Source organism: Drosophila grimshawi, unplaced genomic scaffold (genome assembly GCF_018153295.1).
Source record: "Drosophila grimshawi isolate 15287-2541.00 unplaced genomic scaffold, ASM1815329v1 contig_44, whole genome shotgun sequence".
NCBI lineage: Eukaryota > Metazoa > Arthropoda > Insecta > Diptera > Drosophilidae > Drosophila > Drosophila grimshawi.
Window position 1 is genome coordinate 16,059,525 of NW_025063240.1, and position 22,303 is coordinate 16,081,827.

Genomic DNA, 22,303 nt, shown 5'->3' on the forward strand with positions numbered 1-22,303 from the left:
CAAATTTTTTGTTGATATATTTTAGTTATCGTTTACACAGCTGCTCGATTGTGGCGGTTGGTCGATCAATAATTGCGATATTATCGAGAGTTAGTCGTGCTCACTTGCGATATTTTCTCACGCAACTCTACGCATCGTTGTTATCGATTGTCTCAATGTTTTTTTTATTGGCAAGCGTACCGCGTTAAAGGAGAAATTGTTAATTTCTGTCTTATAAAACGCCGTAAAGTGCTCAAGTGTTTGGCCTTCGAGCCACGCCAGCTGTAATCATGTCCACATGCATCGAAATTCCGCTGCAGGACACAGATGAGGTGAGTAACAAGACATTAAAATTAGATGAACGCGTTTGCAAGTTACAAAAAAAAAAAATATTAAAAATGCTTACAGGTCATTGAAGTGGACCCAGATCAATTGCCGGAATGTTCCGAGGTGTTTAGCATATTGCTGCAGGAGCGAGCGCCGCTCCACGTCTGGGTTAATGTGGCCGTAAGTGATACATTTGCAGCTCCCCACATGGTTTTTATATATATATAAATATAAAATTTATTTATATTCTTCTTTAGTTGGCTTACTATAAGCAGAAGAAGACTGATGACTTTATTATGCTGCTGGAGGCAGCGCGGGAGAAGGGCACCGTTGACTATCGTGACTTTAAGACGGATCAAATGCGTGCCCTGGACATGCTGGCCGCCCACTATGTGCAGGAGGCGTATCGGGAGAAGTCCAAGGATAAGAAGCGAGAGCTCTTCATGAAGGCCACCAATTTGTATACGAATGCGGACAAGATCATTATGTACGATCAGAGCCATTTGCTGGGCCGTGCCTATTTCTGTCTGCTCGAGGGCGACAAAATGGACCAGGCAGATGCCCAGTTCAATTTTGTGCTGAATCAGTCGCCATCGAATATACCATCGCTGCTGGGCAAGGCATGTATCGCCTTCAATCGCAAGGATTATCGCGGTGCGATGGCCTTCTACAAGAAGGCGTTGCGAACGAATCCCAATTGTCCGGCGAATGTACGAATTGGCATGGCGCACTGTTTCCTCAAGATGGGCAATGCAGAGAAGGCCAAGTTGGCCTTTGAGCGTGCCCTCCAGCTGGATCAGCAATGTGTGGGTGCCTTAATTGGCCTCGCAGTGTTAAAGCTGAATCAATTGGAGCCGGAATCCAATAAGTTGGGCGTACAAATGCTCTCTAAGGCCTACACCATTGACAATGCCAATCCGATGGTGCTCAATCATTTGGCCAATCATTTCTTCTTCAAGAAAGATTACCAGAAGGTGCATCATCTCGCCCTGCACGCCTTCCACAACACGGAGAACGAGGCGATGCGCGCCGAGAGCTGTTATCAGTTGGCGCGCAGTTTTCATGCCCAGAGCGACTATGATCAGGCCTTCCAGTACTACTATCAATCCACACAGATTGCACCCGCTAACTTTGTGCTGCCCCATTATGGACTTGGACAGATGTACATCTATCGCGGCGACACGGAAAATGTATGCGATTTAACGACTATTCTCTTATTCAACTATTATTAATATATTTATCAATTGATAGGCAGCTCAGTGCTTTGAGAAGGTGCTCAAGATTCAGCCGGGCAACTATGAGACAATGAAAATCCTGGGCTCACTGTATGCCCACTCCAATTCACAGACCAAGCGGGACATGGCCAAGACCCACCTGAAGAAGGTCACCGAGCAGTTCCCTGAGGATATTGAAGCATGGATTGAGTTGGCACAGATCTTGGAACAGAATGATTTGCAGGCATCGTTGAATGCTTATGGCACCGCTTCGAGCATATTGCGGGACAAGGCCAAGTACGAGATTCCGGCCGAGATACAGAATAATGTGGCATCGCTCTATTATCGACTGGGCAATTTGAAAATGGCCAAGCATACGCTGGAGTCGGCACTGAAGCATGCCAGCTCCGAAATGGATAAGGATGTGAAGTACTATGAGTCCATACAGGTGACCATGAAATATAATTTGGCCCGTTTAAATGAGGCGATGAGCAGCTTTGATGTCGCCGACAAACTGTACAAGGAGATCCTCAAGGAGCATCCCAATTACATTGATTGCTATCTTCGGCTGGGTTGCATGGCCCGCGACAAGGGTTTGATTTTTGTTGCATCCGATTTCTTTAAGGATGCCCTCAATATCAACAACGATAATCCGGATGCTCGATCGCTGCTGGGCAATCTGCATTTGGCCAAAATGCAATTCGCTTTGGGTCAAAAGAATTTTGAGACCATTCTAAAGAATCCGGCGACTGGCTCCGATTCCTATTCACTGATTGCGCTGGGCAACTTCTCGCTGCAGACACTGCATCAGCCGAGTCGCGACAAGGAGAAGGAGCGCAAGCATCAGGAGAAGGCGCTGGCCATTTACAAGCAGGTAACTGAGAATGGGCAGCAATTATTGTTATTACTCTGATTATTCATCCAAAATCACCTTGTCCAGGTTCTGCGCACCGATCCGCGCAACATTTGGGCGACCAATGGCATTGGCGCCGTACTCGCCCACAAGGGCTGTGTGATCGAGGCACGCGACATCTTTGCCCAGGTGCGCGAGGCAACCGCTGACTTCTGCGACGTGTGGCTGAACATTGCACATGTCTATGTGGAGCAGAAGCAATATATCAGCGCCATTCAGATGTACGAGAATTGCATGAAGAAGTTCTACAAGCACAACAATGTCGAGGTGATGCAGTACCTCGCCCGTGCCTATCTCCGTGCCAATAAGCTCGTCGAGGCGAAATCGGTGCTGCTTCGCGCACGTCGTGTTGCCCCCCAGGACACCGTGCTGCTGTTCAACATTGCCGTGGTGCTCTCCCGCCTGGCCATGGCCATACTCAAGGATGAGAAGTCCACGCTGGAGGTTGTCTTGCAGGCGGTGCACGAATTGGAGCTGGCTCACAAGTGAGTTAGAGAAATCTTGAATGGATTCCAACCATAACATGTAATCCATTCCCTTCTTAGATACTTCCAATATCTGTCCGTGCACGGCGACAAGACGCGCTTCAACATTGAGGTCGCCGCCGTGGAGGCCAACACGTGCCAGGATCTGCTCTCGCAGGCCCAATACCATGTGGGACGTGCCCGTCGAATCGATGAGGAGGAGCGCACGTTGCGCCGCCGCCAGGAGGACGAGCGCGAAGCGTTCAAGCTGAAGATAGCCGAGCAGCGCAAGAAACGCGAGGAGGAGGCACAATCCTCCCGCGATCAGTTGCTTGCCAAGCGGCAGGAGTACGTGGAGAAGACAAAGAATTTGCTCATCATTGCCGATGCGCCCACCGAACGCGAGCGCAAAAAGGGCAGCGGCCGACCACGCAAGGATGACTACATCACCGGCACGGATAGCGCTGATGGGGAGCCACGCGAGGGTGCCGAACGCCCGGCAAAGAAGAAGAGGAGCAAGGGTGAGCGGAAGAAGGGCAGCGGACGCAAGCGAAAGTCTGAGAAATATGAGAGCGATAGCGATGAGGAATCCGCCGGTGGCAATCGGGACAACAAAAGCAAGCAGAAGAAGAAGAAGCAGCAGCAAAAGAATGCCAAGGAATCCAAGGAGAAACTGTCCGCGAAGCAGCGTCTCAAAATCGTCTCCAAGGAGACAATCTCCACGAGCGAATCTGAGAGCGATGGCAAACGCAGTCGCAGCAGAAGCCGCAGTCGCAGTCGGCGTCAGAGCAAATCGGGCAGTGGCAGTCGCTCTGGCAGCGCCAGCAGTCGCAGCCGTTCCGGCAGCAGGCAGAAGAGCGGCAGTCGGAGTCGCAGTGGCAGTCGCTCGGGCAGCGGCAGTGTGGATCGTGGACGCAAACGCAGTCGGAGTCAAGGCAGTGGCAGCGGCAGCGGCAGTGATGCAGTTGCTCAACGCAAGCGCGCCAAGAATCGCATCGAGTCTGGCGGCGAATCGGACAAGTCCCGATCACGTTCGAAGTCCGGTTCACGTTCGCGCTCCAAGTCGGCATCCGGTTCGCGTTCACGTTCCGTCAGCCGTTCCAAATCAAAATCGAAATCGAAATCCAGGTCCAGATCAAAGTCACCGTCTCGATCTCGATCCCGTTCTCACTCGCGCTCTCACTCAAAATCCAAGTCCAAGTCGCGCTCACGTTCTCGCTCCGGTTCCGGTTCGCGTTCACCGTCGCGCAGCCGTTCACGTTCACGTTCCGGTTCAGCGGCCAGCAATTAGAAGTTAAATTTCTACAAAACCACTCCACATTGATCAGTTGATCAACTTGAACTTTAACCTTTATCTGCAAATTGTGAATGCAAAATATATAAAATGTGTTACAACAATTGGTATTTATTTGAATTAGATAAATTGCTGTTGTGCAGGAGCTGGTCCCAATCCCATTTAGAATAGCAAAACTTTGCCGAGTCCACTTAAAATATAAAATTGTCTCCGGCATTTCTCATTGCCTCGATGAATCATTTGCAATTTGCAGCTTCTCTGCAATTCTAATCGATACCCAGTAAAGTGATTGCTTAACAACTAAAGATTAGGCAACAATTGGCTAACTGCGAGCAAAACATATGCGGAGCATTTCTAATCTAAATTCTCCTTTATCATATTGCCGACAATGCTTGCCATAGGCTTCGAGTGCCGGAGCACAAATGCATGAGCGATTCCCTTGTCGTCCAGCTGTGCATCCACTTGGGGAAATTCCAGCTTGAGCTTGTCATAATAGGAGACGGGCACCCAGCCATCTGTTTTGCCATAATAGAACTTTAGCAGTGGCAAATGCTCTTCGATGTTCTTGTGCTGCAGAAAGCGAACACGAGCCATTTCATCGTCGGCCATAAAGATGATCTTCTCCGCCACCGATGACTTGAAATATTGCAGGGCGGTGTCCACAAAGCTATTGGGTATCGAACGGATGAAAAAGTAAGTTTGAATGAGGAAGATGCGCACCCAAACGGGCAGCATATTGAAGAAGCGAAAGGAAACATAGCCAAAGACGGAATACAGAGGCATTGCGATCTTGGTGAATGTCCAACCGTTGGGTGATTCAATCATGCGCTCCACGGTGGGGAACAGCATGTAACACTTCTTGACACGACTGCGAATCTCCTCGTCTTCGAGCAATTGCAGTATCATCCAGGCGCCAATCGAATGGCCAATTAGATGGATTTTTACATGACTCGGCACGTAATTCTTGATGAAGTCCAACTTGTGCGCCAGCTGTCCGTTCAGATTGAAGAGCTCCTCGTTGCCGCTGAGCTGCGGCACCTCGCGAATGCTCGCCTCTGGCGGATCTTCGTGACCAGCATGACCTACAAAATGACCAATGATGACAGTTGGTGACTGCAATTCATTTACCACTCACCTATTACCCAGACGGGCAGGTTTGGCAGCTCCTGCTCCAGTGCAGCGCCGAATTCGGTGTAGAAACCGGGCAATCCCGGATTACCCGTTATGCAAATGACCAGCTCTTTGACATCGGTCAGCGACTCCTCGATCCACTTGCCCCACGTAATGATGGGTGTGGGTATGCGATTTATATTCACAAAGGCTTTATGCATTCTGTCGCTGCTGCTGCTGCTGCTCGCGTGGCAGCAATCGGTTGAAAATCAATGAATTTTCCGCTTTCTCAGCACAACAGCAAAAAAGATGTCCAACTTGAAGCAACTGGTTTTTGTTGCTTGTCTGACAATAGCTGTGGCTTAAGAGCTCTTATCAGATTTTGAATTTTCAATTGCGCGCTTTATCTGTTATTATCAACGGGAATTTCGTACGCAATTTGCTTTATTCCACTATTCGCTGCTTAATTGCACAAAAAAGTTCAGAGTTCAGTCATCAGTCTCAGTGACCGGCAATAATTTGCAGCAGCGGCTCCGTCCACTCTCCCAAAACTAAACAAGCATTTCGTGCACGCTGCACAAATTAGGTGGTTATTTCATTTTATTGACTAGCATGCAAATAAACAAAGCTAAGAAATAAGAAGAAAATTGACTAGCATACTTATATAATACTACAAATAAAAATGTAAGTTATTATTTTCGCTTCCTGCATCCGCAATTAATCGATAACATGGGCATGCCATTGCGAGTAGTGTGTATAGGCCTAAAAGCTTCCGAATCAATTGGCAGCGCTATTATTATTTGTTGGTTTCGTTTGTTGTTGTTCTTGCGGTTTTTATTTGTTATAATTTGTTATTTTTGTTATAGAACAGAATTTTCTGTCGAAATTTAAGCAACATTCCGGTTAGAAGCACACACAATGCGCTGCTCGAAAAAAATAATAAAATAGCAACGTTTGAACTTCAGCTCACAACGGACGAATCCAGTGTGGCAAAATAATGTTTCTACCACAAAGCCTCTCGAATATTCTGTAATAATACCCAAAGGCAAATTGAGAAAGTTGAGAGATAATAATACAAGCAACAACAAGCCAAACAGCAACGATTAAAACGAACGACAAGCGAGAGAGTTTTCGACGTGCGGCTGCATAGATATGGAATTATATTGTTGGGGCAATGCATCGCACGGTCAGCTGGGTCTTGGCGGCATCGAAGATGAACAGGTGGTGACTAAGTGGAAGATAACAGCAAAATACACAAGTGACTGAGATTGTAATTTATATTTGCTTATAGATATTGACGCCCAGTAAGATGCCGTGGCAGCCAGACTCGGCGGTCAACCAGATTGCATGCGGTCATCGGCATACACTGTTCCTCACCGCCAGCGGCAAGGTGTATGCATGCGGAAGCAATGATTATGCCCAACTGGGGCATGAGTTGTCCAGCAAAAGGCCACGTATGTCGCCATTTCGTATGTACATATCTTCCATTCTCGTTTTGTACACTGTCGTTCTCCTCACCCCCTGCACCACATTGTCGCACATGTCGCATCCAGTCAAATCTGTTGCTATGCGTCTCATGTCTCATTGTTTGTTTGCTTTGTTCGTTTGCAGTGCAGATACCAGAGCTGGTGGATTGTGTGATCACGCAAATCGCTTGCGGCAGTCGCCATTCGATGGCGCTCACCGAATGGGGCCAGGTGCTCAGCTGGGGCGACAATGAGTGCGGCCAGTTGGGTCATGCCAGCGATCAGGATGTCGTCCAGCTGCCAAAAACTGTACGCGCCCTTGTCTCCAAGACAGTCGTGCAAATTGCCTGTGGCAACAATCACAGTCTGGCACTCACATGCTGTAAGTAATCGGGACTAAAGCTTTGGCACTCGTCCTTATCCCTACATAAACATTTGCAGGTGGCGAGCTGTATGCGTGGGGCTCCAATATCTATGGCCAGCTGGGCGTTAAGACACCCAGTGAGCTGGGTCAGTGCAACGCGCCCATGCTATTGACCACACTGCTGGGCATACCAGTCAGGGCCATTGCCTGTGGCGGCAATCATTCGTTTCTCATCTCCAAATCGAGTGCGGTCTTTGGCTGGGGTCGCAATAATTGCGGCCAGTTGGGCTTGAATGATGAGACGAATCGTGCCTATCCCACCCAGCTGAAGACACTGCGTACGCTTGGCGTCCGTTTTGTGGCCTGCGGCGATGAGTTTTCCGTTTTCCTTACCAACGAGGGCGGTGTGTTCACATGCGGTGCTGGTGCCTATGGTCAGCTGGGTCACGGCTTCTGCGGCAATGAGATGCTGCCACGCATGGTCATGGAGCTGATGGGCAGCACCATATCGCAGGTGGCATGCGGCAATCGTCATACACTCGCCATGGTGCCGGCACGTGGTCGCATCTATGGCTTTGGACTGGGCAGCTCGGGGCAGCTAGGCACGCGTAACACCAAAAGCTTAAATCTGCCACAGATGGTCATCGGGCCTTGGGTATCGCCAAGCGGTTCAGCTCTGCTGCAGTCCAGCGATGCACAGATCGCCGTTGTCATTCGACAGATCTTCTCGGGAGGCGATCAATCGATAGTGACCACATCGCTCTATGTGGACAAAAAACCGCCAGTCGACTGCCGTTTCTATGAGTAAATCCAAATTTCATTTTTTATGCTTAATCTAATTTTGGATTATAATTGTAAAAACTTTGCGCAGATCAGGCATATGTATATCAAACACCAGCCATATATCTACTTATATATCTTACTTACATATATAATATCGCCTTGCAGACCCAAATCTCAGATTCTGGTGCTTACGGCGGAGGCGACCAGTCAATGTGCCCGCTTCAAGGAGGACGATCAAAGTGATTTAGATTTATTGAACTCCATGGAGCTGATATTCAAGAGTCAGGCCTGCCTCAATGGCTCCTTTCTGCTGAAGCAGGACAAGCACTTTGGTTGCTCCGCCCGTAACTATGGCCTCGATCTGAAAGCTGCCCAGCTGGCGTTTGATAATCTGCGTGAAGTGGAGAACCAGAGCATCAAACAAGTCGTAAGTTAAATTCTACAAATTTTAGAGTATGGCAAATAAATTGATGTTGCTTTTAGATTTGGGATAATCTGACGAAAGAGCTGCTTGGCTCGCTGGTGCCGTCGCCGGCGGATGTTGAGAGTATGCGTCTCTATCTATTGCTGCCACTCTATCATGAGTTCGTTAATTCTAAGCACTACAAGACACTGCATGTACCCTTCGCCAATGCCACCTTCAAGCTGACTCAGAACCCGCGCAAGGTGCTGGAGAAATGGTGGGGTCAAACACCATCGGAGTATTTTGAGCATATGGTGAACAGTTTTCTACATGTTGCCATGCACATTATTAGCTTCAAGATGGGCATCGAGGTGATCAATACCAATGAGCCGCGCCAGAAAAGGGTAGGCATATCGCAATCAATCTCTGACCAAGTATAATTCATAATGCTTCTCTTAGGTTTTGCCCTACAACAGCGATCTGGAGACTGTGCTGCGTCTGTTGGCGCATCTGTGTCACGTCAATGATCAGCGCGACGAGCGGCTCAACTATCAGCTCTTCCATTGGCCCGATCTATCCGACTATGTGGACGTACAGCAAGAGTATTTGAGTTGGATAATGTCGGATTCTAACGAGTTTAACATTTGCAAGTTCCCATTCCTTTTCGATGCGTCCGCCAAAACGGCTCTGCTCCAAGCGGATCAGATGCTCCAAAAGCACTCGGCCATGTCGAACGCCGTCTCCAATGTACGTTATGGACTATATCAATATCTTGATGCATATTTCTTAAATTTATAATTATACTGTGCTGATTGCAGGCATTTTATAATCTGTTCCAATATGGACACGTTTCGCAGTACATCGTTTTGAATGTGACGCGAGAGAATCTGGTGCAGGATTCGTTGCGTGAACTGGAGCGCTATACTCAAATGGATCTTAAGAAGCCGCTGAAAATCAAATTTCAGAACGAGGAGGCCGAAGATGCGGGCGGTGTCCGAAAAGAGTTCTTTATGCTGTTGCTGAAGGATCTCATCGATCCCAAATATGGCATGTTCAAGGAGTTTGAAGATTCGCACGTCATGTGGTTCGCAGACATCACTTTCGAGTCAGAGAACATGTATTTCCTAATTGGCGTCCTCTGCGGTTTGGCGATATATAATTTCACCATCATTAATCTGCCCTTTCCACTGGCTCTTTACAAGAAATTGTTGAAGAAACCGGTGGATTTGAGTGATCTGCGTGAGATGTCACCGACAGAAGCGAATTCGATGCAGGCACTGCTCGACTATGAGGGCGACAACTTCGAAGATACCTTCGATTTGACGTTTGAGATATCACGCGACATTTACGGGGAGTCCGAGACTCAGCCATTGAAAACCAATGGCAACAACATTGCTGTCACAATGGATAACAGGTCTGCCTTAGAATTCGAGTGTATTTTTCTATATTGCTTATCATGTTGATGCATCCAGGCAGGAGTTTGTAAATCTCTATGTTGATTACATATTTAATAAATCGGTGGAGGTACATTATCGCGCCTTCCACGAGGGTTTCATGAAGGTGTGCTCGGGCCGTGTGCTGGAGATCTTTCAGCCTGAGGAACTAATGGCTGTTGTCGTCGGCAACGAGGAGTACGATTGGCAGGCGCTCGAGGACAATTGCGAGTACAAGAGTGGTTATACGTCCGGTGATGAAACGGTAGGTCTATAAATATGAAGACAAATCGAAATATCTATAAATCTGTATTCTTTATAGGTTAAATGGTTCTGGGAAGTGTTTCACGATCTGTCCGAGGCGGAGAAGAAAAGTTTCCTGCTCTATTTGACGGGCAGTGATCGTATACCCATTCAGGGCATGAAAGCAATTAAGGTATATAGAAAGTGTTGTATTCGATTTAATTGCTTATATAATTGTTTGACTTACAGATAATTATACAACCGACACCTGATGAACGCTTCCTGCCCGTCGCACACACGTGTTTCAATCTGTTGGATCTGCCGCGATATAAGACCAGGGAACGACTCAAGTATAAACTACAGCAAGCAATACAGCAAACACAGGGCTTTAGTCTGATCTAATCATTTCATCTAAAAGTTGTTGAAAGAGAAAGAGAGTGAGAGTGAGGTTGAGAAGCGAAAGAGAGAGAGAGAGAGGGGAGTACACATATTTGAATTTGGTTGATTTCTACAACACATGTTGCACTTTACATTGGATTGCAAGTAAATAAAGGAAAATTATAAAATATAAAACACAATTTACTTTCAGCGATCAAATCAACTGGAAACATATTGTGTTGCATTAGTAAATGTCTTAAGTATAGTTAATATATTGTTATAATGATCAATTGGTGAATCAACAATAAAAATAAATGTGAAAAGTTCAATTGACGGCTGCTGTTATATTTTTCAAGTTTAAAATTTTGATCAACGTTGCCACCTGCACGCATTAAGGCGCGCAAACAATCGATAAGCGATTAATCCGTTTTTACGGTCATCGATATTTCAGCGGCTGTTGTTGTTGTTCTTTGCTGCGCTGTGTGGTGGGCTATGCGAAATGTGGCGGCAAAAGTAACGCCGCACTTCAGTTAGGTTTTAACATTTGCAAGGTGCGTTTGTCGTCTCGCCGGTGCTTCGCTCTGAAATATTAATATTATTTCAGCTGGCAGCTCAAGAACATTTGTGTTTTTTGGGCACATGACAATTTGAATGCGGAACGCGTGCCAAAGCTAAACGCAGAATAACAACGACAACAACCACATAACAAGTGTTCGCGGCCATAGAAGCAACAAGTGTCGATTTTTCGTAATATTTTTGTGGGACGTCGCTGTTGCCGCCGACAGCGGCGGGTCAAGCTAACGGTACCCCCAATCAAAATCAAAAAAGAAATTCAAACAACGACAGACAGTGAGTGAAATTATTTGTACTTGCTTTCATTTATTAAACGTGTATTGATGTTTATTGGGATCGAACTCCTTGTCACGACTGTCACAGCTAATTAGCCATTACGGATATGCAGACGATAACTGTAATGATGAAAACTGATTAGTGCTGCAATTATTTGCATATGAAAAACAAGCTCTTCATATTTTGGCATCCTTATTGGATGATGACAGTGGCTAAATGCAGTCAAGGCAAAGAAGACACCAAAGACGCAAAAAAATACAAATAAAATAAAAAAGAAGAGTTATAAAGATCGTCGCTAAAAAGCGGTTCTGCCGGTTTGCCCCGTGTGGTGGTGATCCATCCGCTGTTGCTGACTTGCTCTGGCTGGCTCTGGCTGACAGCGCGACTTTCTTTCCTTTTGCACAATTTGAACTTGGACACCACAAAAAAATAATAAGAAAAAAAAAAAAACAAAGACGACAACGAGCACAAATCTGGTTTATGTTTATACTACGCACGTCTACTAATAAAGCGGCATTTACGATATGTGGCGGTTGCCTCTTTGCTGCCTCTTCGGTGGTGGTTTGGTTTGGTTTGCTTTGCTTTGGTTTGTGGCAAAAGCAACACATCAAAGAGCGACACCTTAACCTCCAGGCAGCCAGCCAGGCAGCCAGCTATCTTCCATTTGCTTTTAGGCGACTGTTTCGCTTCCTGGACACTTCCTTTCGAATGGCTCCTCTACTCTACTTCTTCCTGCGTTTGTTAATTTTGTTTGCACAGTTTTTACAGCAGGAACAAACACAAACACAAAGCGGGTCAACTTTTGACATAACAGCCATCGTTTCCGATGTTAAATTAAAATCTATCTACTACAGTATAATTGTATGCATTACATATGTATGGAAATGTTTATGTCTCACTCTTTTTTTTTTTGTTGTATTTTTTATTGTTATCAACGCCCCATTGCAATTTGTATCGAATTTCATTTTTCATTTTCAATTTCAATGGCTTGTGCTCCATTGATTTGACCCATTTTTCAATTGTGTATCTGTGGCAATAAGACGGTAAGCCGCTTAGTCTGCACCATGTTCGTCAAAAGAGCGTACTTCCCCTCCGCCTCCTCATCCTCCTTCTCCAGCCATCAGCAGAGCGTTACCTTCAATGTCATAGACTCTTTTTCAACTAGTTGGAAGAAGAAAAAAACAAGCTGAAAAGACCACTTTAAAGCAAGCGCTTCTAATGGTAATGATGTAATTCTTGCATACAAATGCCGAACAATGAGCAACAAAGAAAAACAAACAGAAGACCGACTTATACTATATATATGTATATATATAGAGAGAGTCTTAGACCTCAAAATTGCACGCATTTTAGTTTGCTTAATCATGTGAACCACCCAAAATATATATATTTATTTATATATTTATGCATACGTGCATGCGGGTGATTTCTTCGATTTGTCAAACATTGATTTGTGTTAATTACGAACTGGCAATATTTTTGGTTTATGACCACATGCAATGCTAAGCGTTCAGTTATCGCCACAGACCACACAATATCGTTATCTTTTGGCGGCTTCAACTAAAAATTCAGTGATAAAAATGAAGTTCACATTTTATTTCATTTTATTTTTCTGTAGAACTCTAATGGTTCGATTTACACAGGGTGTTCCCGATGGTGGAATTGCATTTATTACACTTTGGTTTTCTTTTAATGGTGCGCCAGGCAAACATTACTCTGATAAGATAATAATCATATACATATGGGGACTGTCCATATGATGACTCAAGCATTAAGCTCTGCCAACAGACGACAGACATAATGAACGTGATCTTTAACGAGGTCAGCGCGACAAATGCTATACCCTATACAACAACAACAAAAAGAAGAAAAAAGTGGAACAAAAACGTGATTTATGTGTAGTTGATTCCTTATTCGGCATCTGATCTCAACTGATATAAAAGAAAATATTAAAAATCATTTAAACCAGCTGGTCTGAAGCAAAAAGCAACTGAACATTTTGTCAGACATTGTAAGTTCTGTGGAAGACAATAAATACAACCTCACTAATCATAAATTTGGATTACGCCGATACGAAGGCAATAATTCAATATGTTGTACGTTGCTACATGCAGTTTTATTATATTATTTTCTACATTATCAAGTAATGGAACTTGGTGAACCATTGTTGAAACGACAGTCGGTCGAACGAGAACGCGCTCAAGATTACCGAGTCGACGGCGACGCCAAGTGTTTTGAGCAAAGTGTCAACTAAGGGCTTTTCGTGGAAGTGGAATCAAAAAAGAAAGAAAGCAAAAACTGAACATCGAATTACTCGTACATATTCACACACATTAAAGCCAGAAAGAAACAAAAAGGTAAATGCGAAACAGTTTTACTTGGCTCTAAACAGCTTTTTGCAATTGCAAAATTGAAGTTGCGTCCAAGATCAGTCACAAAGCAAACCAAACCAAACAAAAAGCTAGCGAAATATTTATGAATTTGAAAATCAGTTGCTCATTGTCTCTATTTGTTGATCCAAAAACCTGCTATGCGTCAGACGTGGCCACAGCTTGGATCACTGGACAACTGTGAGTCAGCAAAGTCAGCCCAAGACTGTTCCCCGATTTCTTGTTTGCCTTTTTTTTTTTGCATACATCCAAATGAAATAATGAAGGCGGGTTTGTGTGTGTTTTTTAATTCAAGAGTCGAGAAGTTAACGATCATTAAGATCTGAGCTGGCAGACCGGCGGCCATTGACGCGTTATTTTTTATTTATTTTTTATTAAATTTTTTTTTTTTACTTCTTTTTTTGCTGAAATACCGAACGACATATGGCGTTATCGATTTGTTATTATATCTCAAAATGCCAACACTTTCAAATATCTGAAGATCGGCTCCTCTTATGACTTGTTTCATATTTCTTTTAATGCGTTTTACTTATGTGGCAACTTTGGTATACAAATTACTTTTTAGTATATTGGCAACTAATGTCTTTTAAAGCTTTGAAGATCGGCTTGGGGTTCAAGGTTTATTACTGAACCATTTTTCAAAAGCAACACCATTTAGTCTCTGGGTTAATACGGCATTTGAACTTGAAATACACATTTCTTGCATTCAATTTTTGAAATTGGACCGTGCCACGTTAATCTTCAAATATTTGTAAACCCATTTGGAACTTGAAGTGAAAAAATGTATATGCTTAAAATATGATTAAATTGTTTTATATTTTCATGAAATAGGTCAATTTGTGAGTGTGAGTGTGAGTGTGTAGTGAAGTTGTCAGCTGTAGATATAGCCTAGAGTCTAGCCACATTGAGCAGCTGATAGAGGGGCAATACATTGCCGCTGCTTTTGCCAGGGATGAGGTTGCCCGTGGAGGCCAAAACGCGTGCCTGATAGCTGCCGGGAATGGCGTGAGTTGATAGCTCTGATTGAAGAGCTCCCTCTTCGCCCTCTCCCCCCTCGTTGTCCGATGAGCGATAGAACGGGAAGCCAGGATATAGATAAGGTGGATAGCCAGGGAAGAAGGGATAGCGTGGGTAACCGGGATAGCCAGGATAACCGGGATAGCCAGGATAACCAGGGAAGCCAGGAAAGCCGGGACCGCCGGGGAAGCCAGGGCCGCCAGGGAAACCTGGACCGCCAGGGAAACCTGGACCGCCAGGACCACCAGGAAAGCCAGGACTGCCAGGACCCCAATGACCCCAGCCATATGGCCAGGAACTATAGGGTGGACGTGGTGGTATTCCTGGCCAAAACTGTCGAGGATTATCTTTGCCTTCCGGATTATAATAGTAATGGTGCTGATGTTGTTCTGGTTTGGTTACAGTCTTCTGGTTGGCGCTCCCAAAGTGTTTGGTAAAGTCGAGGCCACGTCCAGAATCCTCATTTATGCCAACTCCATTTCCTCCAAGCTGCTGTGACTGCTGCTGCTGCTGTTGCAAACTATCGCTGCGTGACTGCACCAGACTTGGCTGCTGTTGTCCCTTATCCTGGAAGGCGTAACCAATGCCCAGCAAGGAGAGCAGCACTGCGAATATGATTTGGTTTTGGGAATCAACAATTTGATTTGCTTAAGACACGACCGGCTGCACAGTATACTCACCTATCCAAAGCATTGATGCTCTGTGTTCCATGATTGCTTTAGGAATATGCTGGTGTTGCACTGCGTCAACCTTTATATAGCCAGCTCCAAACTGAGTCCCCCCATCCACTCAGCAGCTGCAGAGTGCATCTTCTTTATCGATTTTAGTGTGCTTACGGTTTTCTCATTAGAATATTTGACATGCATGCATTTTAAAAACTTCGCCTCAATCTTAAAAGAGGCCTAAATTTGACGACGTTTGCTTTCACCTCTTGGCTAGACAACTATTTTTAGTTCTCTGTTGTAGATGTGACACTAAGAACAACATAATAGTCTCCAATTTGCATATAAATGTTAAATATTCTTGTCTATTTTCGAACTCTGAATGCATTCGAGTAATCTTTGTTCAGCGATCGATCGATTGCCCAGAGCATTATTATGTTAAGAATGAAGGGAGTTCAATAGCTCCCCACCAATCTCGTCATTTTCGTGTGTATCGTATTGTGACCCTTTCAGCTAAACGACTAGACTGACTAGACTGACTGACTGACTGGTTTCTTAAGCTGGTTATCCACTTTTTATGTAATTGACCCCCTGTACATATTTAAATGCCGCCCAGAGGTCAATATGAGCTTAATTTGGTTCTCGCACTAAGCAAACCCGTTCAGTTCAGCATTCTTGAAAGGAGCCCACGAATTAAGCTGCTCAAAGCACATAAAGGTGTTCCCTAGTCAAAAAGCAACATACAATCAAAGCAACAACAACAACAACAACACACGCATACACATTACCTGTATCAAGTGTCAATGACATCTTCGAATTTGGCGAAAAAAGTGCGGCATAACTTCAGGCATCAACAATTTAATGTGACGAGTTCTACAAACAGCTGAAATTTGAAGCTTTCTCAATGTCAATAAATATTTATCAGGCATGTGTTGTGTGTTTGAATGTTGTTGATAAATAGAGTCTATATATATACATAGTTTGATAGCTTGCAACTATATAACAATAACAGTAAATATTTATTTACAAATAGTTTGCATTTCTAACAAATAAATATGGCAAATGTTTTCCTACTCGAAAATTCCATTTTCGTTATTTACACATGTATTTGCAGAAATTCGAAAATTTTATAATAATTATTTAAATAACTTGTATAACATTTATCTGTGCACATTGTATAAATGACGAAAAATACAATATATATATATTTTTGTACATTTTCTACATTTGTCTGCATTACTTTGGTATGCACAATTTCCGGTCCTGCCAGATAAACCACTGCTTTACTCTGCTGCTCCAGTCCAAGTTAGGGAGCTCATGAGTAATTGAAATATCGCTATTCAAATTACGTGCATTAAACAAAAATATGTGAGAAATTGAGTTTACAATCGCCCTCTGTTGTGTATGGGCATGGGTGGATGTGATATCGACTTGTAATTGTAAAATGGCACATCATATCTAAAGCGCATTGTGTAATAAGTTAAACATTCCGTTTGTTTGTTCACAGCTGATAATAAATCGAACAAGTGTAAATACCCCTTCACCTTTTTACGATTCTATAGTATAAGTTGCATTGAAGAAACACATGTATGCAGTGAATGACTTATTATTTGGTTCACTGATAAGCGTAGCGCTAAGTGGACCGACCGAATGAAGCTGCTGGTCAGCCTAAGGCGCTTAGAATGCAAACAAAACTTCTGACTCAGAACTGGCACAGTTCTTTGAATTCCACAGTATGCTTGAAGCACTCGAATCGTGATCATATTTCAAAAAGTCACAGAACGCCATAAGTTTCGGTTGTTTTTTGTAAAGATTCGCAAGTGAATGCAAAAAGTTGATATCTTTATACCTATTTGATTAGTTTCGGTGTGTTGAAGATACTCGATTGCCTTCGTACTGAATCATCTGCCAGCGTTTCAAACGTCTTGAGTAGTTTGCTCTCAACGGATCGGTTTTAATTGTATATCTATTTATATATATATGTATATATTTGTATATATATATATATACATTCTGTGTGAATGCCTGCAGATACGTAAACGCACAATCTAATCGGCTGTTGATTGGGCCATTCTTTGGCTCTTTGGGGAGTGCTCTCCGTGTAGCTAAATCGTTGTTGATAACAACGACAGCGACAACTATAGCAATTGAATATTGATGGTTAAAACGTTATTGCCAACTCCAGATCCAGTTAGTTTTCCAACGCAGTCGTTGACGTGCGGAATACGTGCGAAAACTGACAATAGTCAATACCCAAAAACTAAATCACAGTGTAAAGTGCCTCGAATCTTACAAGGATTATTGGACTAATAAGTTAACGCTGCAAACATGTCCAGGTATATATACATCAAACGAGCCACCGAATTGGACTTATCTAGGGTATTCATTGGGTCTCCAATGTCTTGTTTGGTTATCTGATTAAAAGAGGAGCCACTTGAGTTTCAGTTTGTCAGTTTAAAGTGTTTACATCATGCTATCAATTCCAGTGAGTTCTTCAGCAATTTCCGCTCCAGGATATCCTCAATGTATATATATATATTCCGGTTATGAAAAAGTAAAAATAATAAACTCATTGCGTAATCGACACATTTGGATTTGCCAAGCTCATATCATCGCTGTCAGCAAATACAAGAACAATAACCCATTCGAGAGTTTTTGTCCACAATAAACCAAAGATATGAAATATGGTCGTGATAAGCCGGAATGCGAATTGCACCTAGCCAACTTTTAGTTCTATTTTGGGCATGTTTTCATTAAATATTAAGCAATATTTATAATATACATTAACTTACTAATTAAACCACATTGCAGATGCAAATTTGGAAAGTTACTTATCTATCGATTGATTTTCTTTAGCTCAATTTCCTTATTAGTTGAGTGCCATAAACTTTGTACATAAAAATCTTATCAATTGGACAAATCTATTTCTTTGATTGTATGTTTGTTTTTGTGTCTTGGGCTTTTCCAATCGTACCCAGCAACTATTGGCCCAGCTACTCAGCTTTAGTGGCTCAAGTGGAATCACGCTAATGCTTTGTAAGAAACTTAAAATTATACATAACTTTTATGTTTCTTCTAGTAACACGAGTTTACCCAACATGGAGACGGGTTTGCACGAACGCGATCGGGCGGGAGTACAGGACTTTGTGCTGCTCGAGAACTACGAGAGCGAGGTCGCCTTCATTGATAATCTGAAGAAGCGCTTTCAGGAGAACCTCATCTATGTAAGAATCTTTCGCTCTCAATCTATATCTCTAATTAGCTGCCTTTCACTCTGTAACTTTTCTGTCTATTTTGTAACTGTCCCCGTCTCTATTTCTATCTTATCACACGCATCCACTCCTCTAAAATATTGTACGCAATTTTTAGACCGGTTGCTGGCTCTGTGTAAGCTTTGCTTAGTTATTGAATTGGCCAAAATATTAAAGTTTCTCATTGTCACTAAATACTTTACTTTTCATTTGCAGACGTACATCGGTCAAGTGCTGATCTCGGTGAATCCCTACAAGCAGCTGTCCATCTACTCGGATGCCCACATCAATGCGTACAGAAACAAGCACTTCTACGAGATGCCACCCCATGTGTAAGTCGGAATTCCTTTTAGAAACTCCAAATTCTAATTGATAGTTGAATCGTCTTTAGTTTTGCTGTGACGGATAATGCATTTCGCTCGCTGATCGAGGAGAATCGTGGCCAGTGCGTACTCATTTCGGGTGAGAGTGGCTCTGGCAAGACGGAGGCCTCCAAGAAGGTGCTGCAATATATTGCCGCCTGTTCCGGCCATCAGTCGACTGTTGAGGGCGTCAAGGATAAGCTGTTGAAGAGTAATCCGGTGCTGGAGGCCTTTGGCAATGCCAAAACGAATCGCAATGATAACTCCTCGCGCTTCGGCAAGTACATGGACATCCAGTTCGATTACAAGGGTGTGCCAATTGGTGGCAACATTCTCAACTATCTGCTGGAAAAGTCACGTGTGGTGGCTCAGATGGCTGGCGAACGTAATTTCCACATCTTCTATCAGCTGCTGGCTGGTGCCGATGCAACCCTGTTGCAGGAACTGCACTTGGAGCGTACTCTGGATAGTTATAACTATCTGACCGATGGGGTAAGTTAGCCTCGAAACATTTTTGGTTATGTCCATATCTAACTGTTTACCCTTCTCTCAGCTCAAGGGCACCGTAAGCAGCATCAATGATGCGGAAAACTTTAGACAGGTGCAGCAGGCATTGGGCGTCATCGATTTCACGGTGGAGGAGCAGCGTGAGATCTTTGCCATTATTGGCAGCATATTGCATTTGGGCAACGTGAGCTTCGACGAGGTGGAGGGCAATGCTCAGGTGAATAGTCGTGATCTGGTTGTCACCATCTCACGACTGCTGGGCGTTAATGCTAGCGAATTGGGCGCAGCTCTAACACATCGCACCATCGATGCTCGGGGAGATGTGGTCACGTCGCCACTTAATCATGAACTGGCTGTGTATGCCAGAGATGCTCTGGCGAAGGCTGTTTACGATCGCATGTTCTCGTGGCTGGTACAGCGTTTGAATATCTCACTGCAGGCAAAAGATACGCGCGGTGCCAGGAACAATGTGATGGGCATCTTGGATATCTATGGCTTTGAGATCTTCAAAACGAACAACTTTGAGCAGTTCTGCATCAATTTCTGCAATGAGAAACTGCAGCAGTTGTTTATTGAGTTGACACTGAAGTCGGAGCAGGATGAATATAGACGCGAGGGCATCGAGTGGATTCCAGTGGAGTATTTTGATAATAAGGTCATTTGCAATCTGATTGAGGAGAAGCATAAGGGCATTATATCCATATTGGATGAGGAGTGCCTGCGTCCCGGTGAGCCCACCGATCGCACCTTCCTCGAGAAGCTAACCCAAAAGCTGGAGAAGCATGATCATTATGTGTGCCACGAGAAGGCACCCATTCAGGTGCAAAAGGTAATGGGACGCGATGAGTTCCGTCTGGTGCACTATGCCGGCGAGGTGACCTACTCCGTCAATGGGTTCCTCGATAAGAACAACGATTTGCTATTCCGCGATCTCAAGGAAACGTTGAGCAAGTCCGGCAACCATATTGTTCGCTCCTGTTTCCCCGAACAGGAATTGCGCAGCAAGAAGCGACCCGAAACTGCCATCACCCAGTTCAGAACCTCGCTGAACAATCTGATGGACATACTGATGTGCAAGGAGCCCAGTTATATACGCTGCATCAAGCCCAACGATCTGCAATCGCCGGGCATCTTCAACGACGACCTGGTGCTGCATCAGGTCAAGTATCTTGGCTTAATGGAGAATCTGCGTGTGCGTCGCGCCGGTTTTGCCTATCGTCGCAGCTATGAGCTCTTCCTGGAGCGCTACAAGTGCCTGAGCAAGTCCACCTGGCCGAACTATAAGGGTAATGGCGGTGCCAAGGCCGGTGTTCAACTGCTCGTCAAGGATTTGGGTTACACCAACGAACAGTTCAAGATGGGCGAAACGAAGTTGTTCATCCGCTATCCGCGCACCCTTTTCGACACTGAGGATGCGTACCAGGCCAAGAAGCACGATATTGCTTCGATCATTCAGGCGCACTGGAAGGGTCTGATGCAGCGACGCAAATACCTGAAGCTGCGCGCTCAGGTCATTATCCTGCAAAGCTATTGCCGCCGCCGTTTGGCCCAGCAGGCGGCCCAGCAGCGTCGCGAAGCGGCTGTTAAAATCCGTGCCTTCATCAAGGGATTCATAACGCGCAACGATCCGCCCAATGGCTACAATGATGATTTCATTGCCAATGCCAAGCGTATGTGGCTGCTGCGACTGGCCAAGGAGCTGCCCACCAAGGTGCTCGATAAAAGTTGGCCCCCAGCGCCGGGCCACTGCCAGGAGGCCTCCAACTATCTGCATCGTTTGCACCGTTTGCATTTGGCCAGGATCTATCGTCTGAAATTGACGCCGCAACGTAAGCGACAGTTTGAGTTGAAGGTTCTCGCCGAGAAGGTGTTCAAGAACAAGAAGAACAACTATGAGAGCAGTGTGTCCAATTGGTTCCAGCACGATCGTATACCCCAAGAGCATATACAGCGTGTCAATGATTTTGTGGCCAGCACCTTTGGCAGCGAGCAACTCAAATATCAATCTGCCTGCACCAAATTCGATAGACACGGCTACAAGTCCCGCGAACGCTTCATTCTGCTGAGCAACAAGGCCATCTATGTGCTGGATGGTAAGAGCTACAAGCAAAAGCATCGCCTGCCGCTCGATAAGATTGACTTTACGCTGACGAACCACAACGATGACCTGATGGTCATACGTATACCGCTCGAGCTGAAAAAGGATAAGGGCGATTTGATCTTAATCATTCCACACATCATCGAGTTCAGCACCTACATCATTGATACAGTGGGCACCGCCCAAATAGTATCCATTGTGGACAGAGCTTCGTAAGTGCAACTTTAACATTTAATGAAAATACTCTAATAAACTATATTATTTGGTTCTGCAGATTGGAACACAATGTGGTCAAGGGCAAGGGTGGCGTCATTGAGCTCCAAACTGGCGCTGAGCCCGGCGTTGTGCGTGATAAGAGCGGCCATCTTGTTGTTGTAAGTTGAGAATGATCGAATCACAATTTATAAATAATCTAACAATTCTTCATTCGTTGCAGATTGCTGGTCAATAAGGAATTTAATAAAAGATATCTACCAAATGGCTTTAAATCAAACGACAATTGTTTTGTTATACTATTCGTGTAATTTATGCTGTATTTTTGTATTTTGTTACTTGCAACGACGAGGCGTGTAATATTGATTTTATATGTACTTATTATGTTCACAATTAAACGGATGCCTATTGTTTATATAAATCGTAAATATATCTATGAGAGCTGATAATTGAATTCATCTAATTGCGCTTTTATGATTATTGTTGCTTGATTACGTAACCGCCGATGTGGTTGGTCTATCTTATCTATGTTCCCTTTGCATTACAGTATTTAATTGATTCTTGTTTTTATTAGCGAAAGCCA

The 22,303-nt window shown here is 44.3% G+C and overlaps 5 protein-coding genes across 8 annotated transcripts; 3 read left to right on the forward strand and 2 right to left on the reverse strand.

Annotated features, from left to right (window-relative positions):
* Window positions 1-149: 149 nt before the first annotated feature.
* LOC6557861 (RNA polymerase-associated protein CTR9 homolog) lies at window positions 150-4,295 on the forward strand. Its single transcript, XM_001984028.2, has 6 exons — window positions 150-311; window positions 388-486; window positions 564-1,496; window positions 1,558-2,394; window positions 2,461-2,918; window positions 2,979-4,295. The coding sequence occupies exons 1-6, from the start codon at window positions 270-272 to the stop codon at window positions 4,186-4,188; spliced, it is 3,579 nt and encodes a 1,192-aa protein (XP_001984064.1). The 5' UTR covers window positions 150-269; the 3' UTR covers window positions 4,189-4,295.
* Window positions 4,283-5,869, reverse strand: LOC6557867 (lipid droplet-associated hydrolase). Its single transcript, XM_001984027.3, has 2 exons — window positions 5,327-5,869; window positions 4,283-5,273 (listed from the first exon to the last, which is right to left on the reverse strand). Exons 1-2 carry the CDS (start codon window positions 5,520-5,522, stop codon window positions 4,546-4,548), a joined length of 924 nt encoding a protein of 307 aa, XP_001984063.1. The 5' UTR covers window positions 5,523-5,869; the 3' UTR covers window positions 4,283-4,545.
* A 307-nt stretch (window positions 5,870-6,176) lies between these two features.
* LOC6557869 (probable E3 ubiquitin-protein ligase HERC4) lies at window positions 6,177-10,571 on the forward strand. 2 transcript variants are annotated; one of them, XM_032742833.2, is made up of 11 exons: window positions 6,177-6,522; window positions 6,593-6,770; window positions 6,913-7,149; window positions 7,209-7,935; window positions 8,080-8,341; window positions 8,398-8,721; window positions 8,777-9,064; window positions 9,136-9,731; window positions 9,790-10,015; window positions 10,073-10,186; window positions 10,243-10,571. In XM_032742833.2, the coding sequence occupies exons 1-11, from the start codon at window positions 6,454-6,456 to the stop codon at window positions 10,393-10,395; spliced, it is 3,174 nt and encodes a 1,057-aa protein (XP_032598724.1). In that variant the 5' UTR covers window positions 6,177-6,453; the 3' UTR covers window positions 10,396-10,571. The 2 variants fall into 2 exon arrangements, with proteins under 2 accessions (XP_032598724.1, XP_001984062.1); XM_001984026.3 differs by having other exon boundaries at window positions 6,178-6,522; window positions 6,593-6,755.
* Window positions 10,572-10,972: 401 nt separating this feature from the next.
* Window positions 10,973-22,178, forward strand: LOC6557881 (unconventional myosin IC). Of its 3 annotated transcripts, none has more exons than XM_032735392.2 (7): window positions 10,973-11,220; window positions 18,369-18,513; window positions 18,757-18,872; window positions 18,932-19,394; window positions 19,456-21,719; window positions 21,782-21,881; window positions 21,944-22,178. In XM_032735392.2, exons 2-7 carry the CDS (start codon window positions 18,388-18,390, stop codon window positions 21,956-21,958), a joined length of 3,084 nt encoding a protein of 1,027 aa, XP_032591283.1. In that variant the 5' UTR covers window positions 10,973-11,220; window positions 18,369-18,387; the 3' UTR covers window positions 21,959-22,178. The 3 variants fall into 3 exon arrangements, with proteins under 3 accessions (XP_032591283.1, XP_001984060.1, XP_032591274.1); XM_001984024.3 differs by lacking the exon at window positions 10,973-11,220 and adding an exon at window positions 13,418-13,577; XM_032735383.2 differs by lacking the exon at window positions 10,973-11,220 and adding an exon at window positions 17,436-17,625.
* On the reverse strand, window positions 14,448-15,331 carry LOC6557874 (collagen alpha-1(IV) chain). Its single transcript, XM_001984025.3, has 2 exons — window positions 15,308-15,331; window positions 14,448-15,232 (listed from the first exon to the last, which is right to left on the reverse strand). Exons 1-2 carry the CDS (start codon window positions 15,318-15,320, stop codon window positions 14,499-14,501), a joined length of 747 nt encoding a protein of 248 aa, XP_001984061.2. The 5' UTR covers window positions 15,321-15,331; the 3' UTR covers window positions 14,448-14,498.
* Window positions 22,179-22,303: the final 125 nt, after the last annotated feature.

What these genes read in the sequence shown, in the direction of transcription:
- LOC6557861 (XM_001984028.2), top strand. Translation starts at nt 270, where the DNA reads ATGTCCACATGCATCGAAATTCCGCTGCAGGACACAGATGAG. An exon ending in ACGTCTGGGTTAATGTGGCC is followed by an intron (nt 487 to 563) that starts GTAAGTGATACA and finishes ATTCTTCTTTAG; the next exon opens with TTGGCTTACTATAAGCAGAA. An exon ending in ATCGCGGCGACACGGAAAAT is followed by an intron (nt 1,497 to 1,557) that starts GTATGCGATTTA and finishes ATCAATTGATAG; the next exon opens with GCAGCTCAGTGCTTTGAGAA.
- LOC6557867 (XM_001984027.3), bottom strand. Translation starts at nt 5,522, where the DNA reads ATGCATAAAGCCTTTGTGAATATAAATCGCATACCCACACCCATCATT. An exon ending in CCTGCCCGTCTGGGTAATAG is followed by an intron (nt 5,274 to 5,326) that starts GTGAGTGGTAAA and finishes GTCATTTTGTAG; the next exon opens with GTCATGCTGGTCACGAAGAT.
- LOC6557869 (XM_032742833.2), top strand. Translation starts at nt 6,454, where the DNA reads ATGGAATTATATTGTTGGGGCAATGCATCGCACGGTCAGCTGGGTCTT. An exon ending in GCGGCATCGAAGATGAACAG is followed by an intron (nt 6,523 to 6,592) that starts GTGGTGACTAAG and finishes ATTTGCTTATAG; the next exon opens with ATATTGACGCCCAGTAAGAT. An exon ending in TGTCGAACGCCGTCTCCAAT is followed by an intron (nt 9,065 to 9,135) that starts GTACGTTATGGA and finishes TGCTGATTGCAG; the next exon opens with GCATTTTATAATCTGTTCCA.
- LOC6557881 (XM_032735383.2), top strand. An exon ending in TTCAGGAGAACCTCATCTAT is followed by an intron (nt 18,514 to 18,756) that starts GTAAGAATCTTT and finishes TTTCATTTGCAG; the next exon opens with ACGTACATCGGTCAAGTGCT. An exon ending in TACGAGATGCCACCCCATGT is followed by an intron (nt 18,873 to 18,931) that starts GTAAGTCGGAAT and finishes AATCGTCTTTAG; the next exon opens with TTTTGCTGTGACGGATAATG.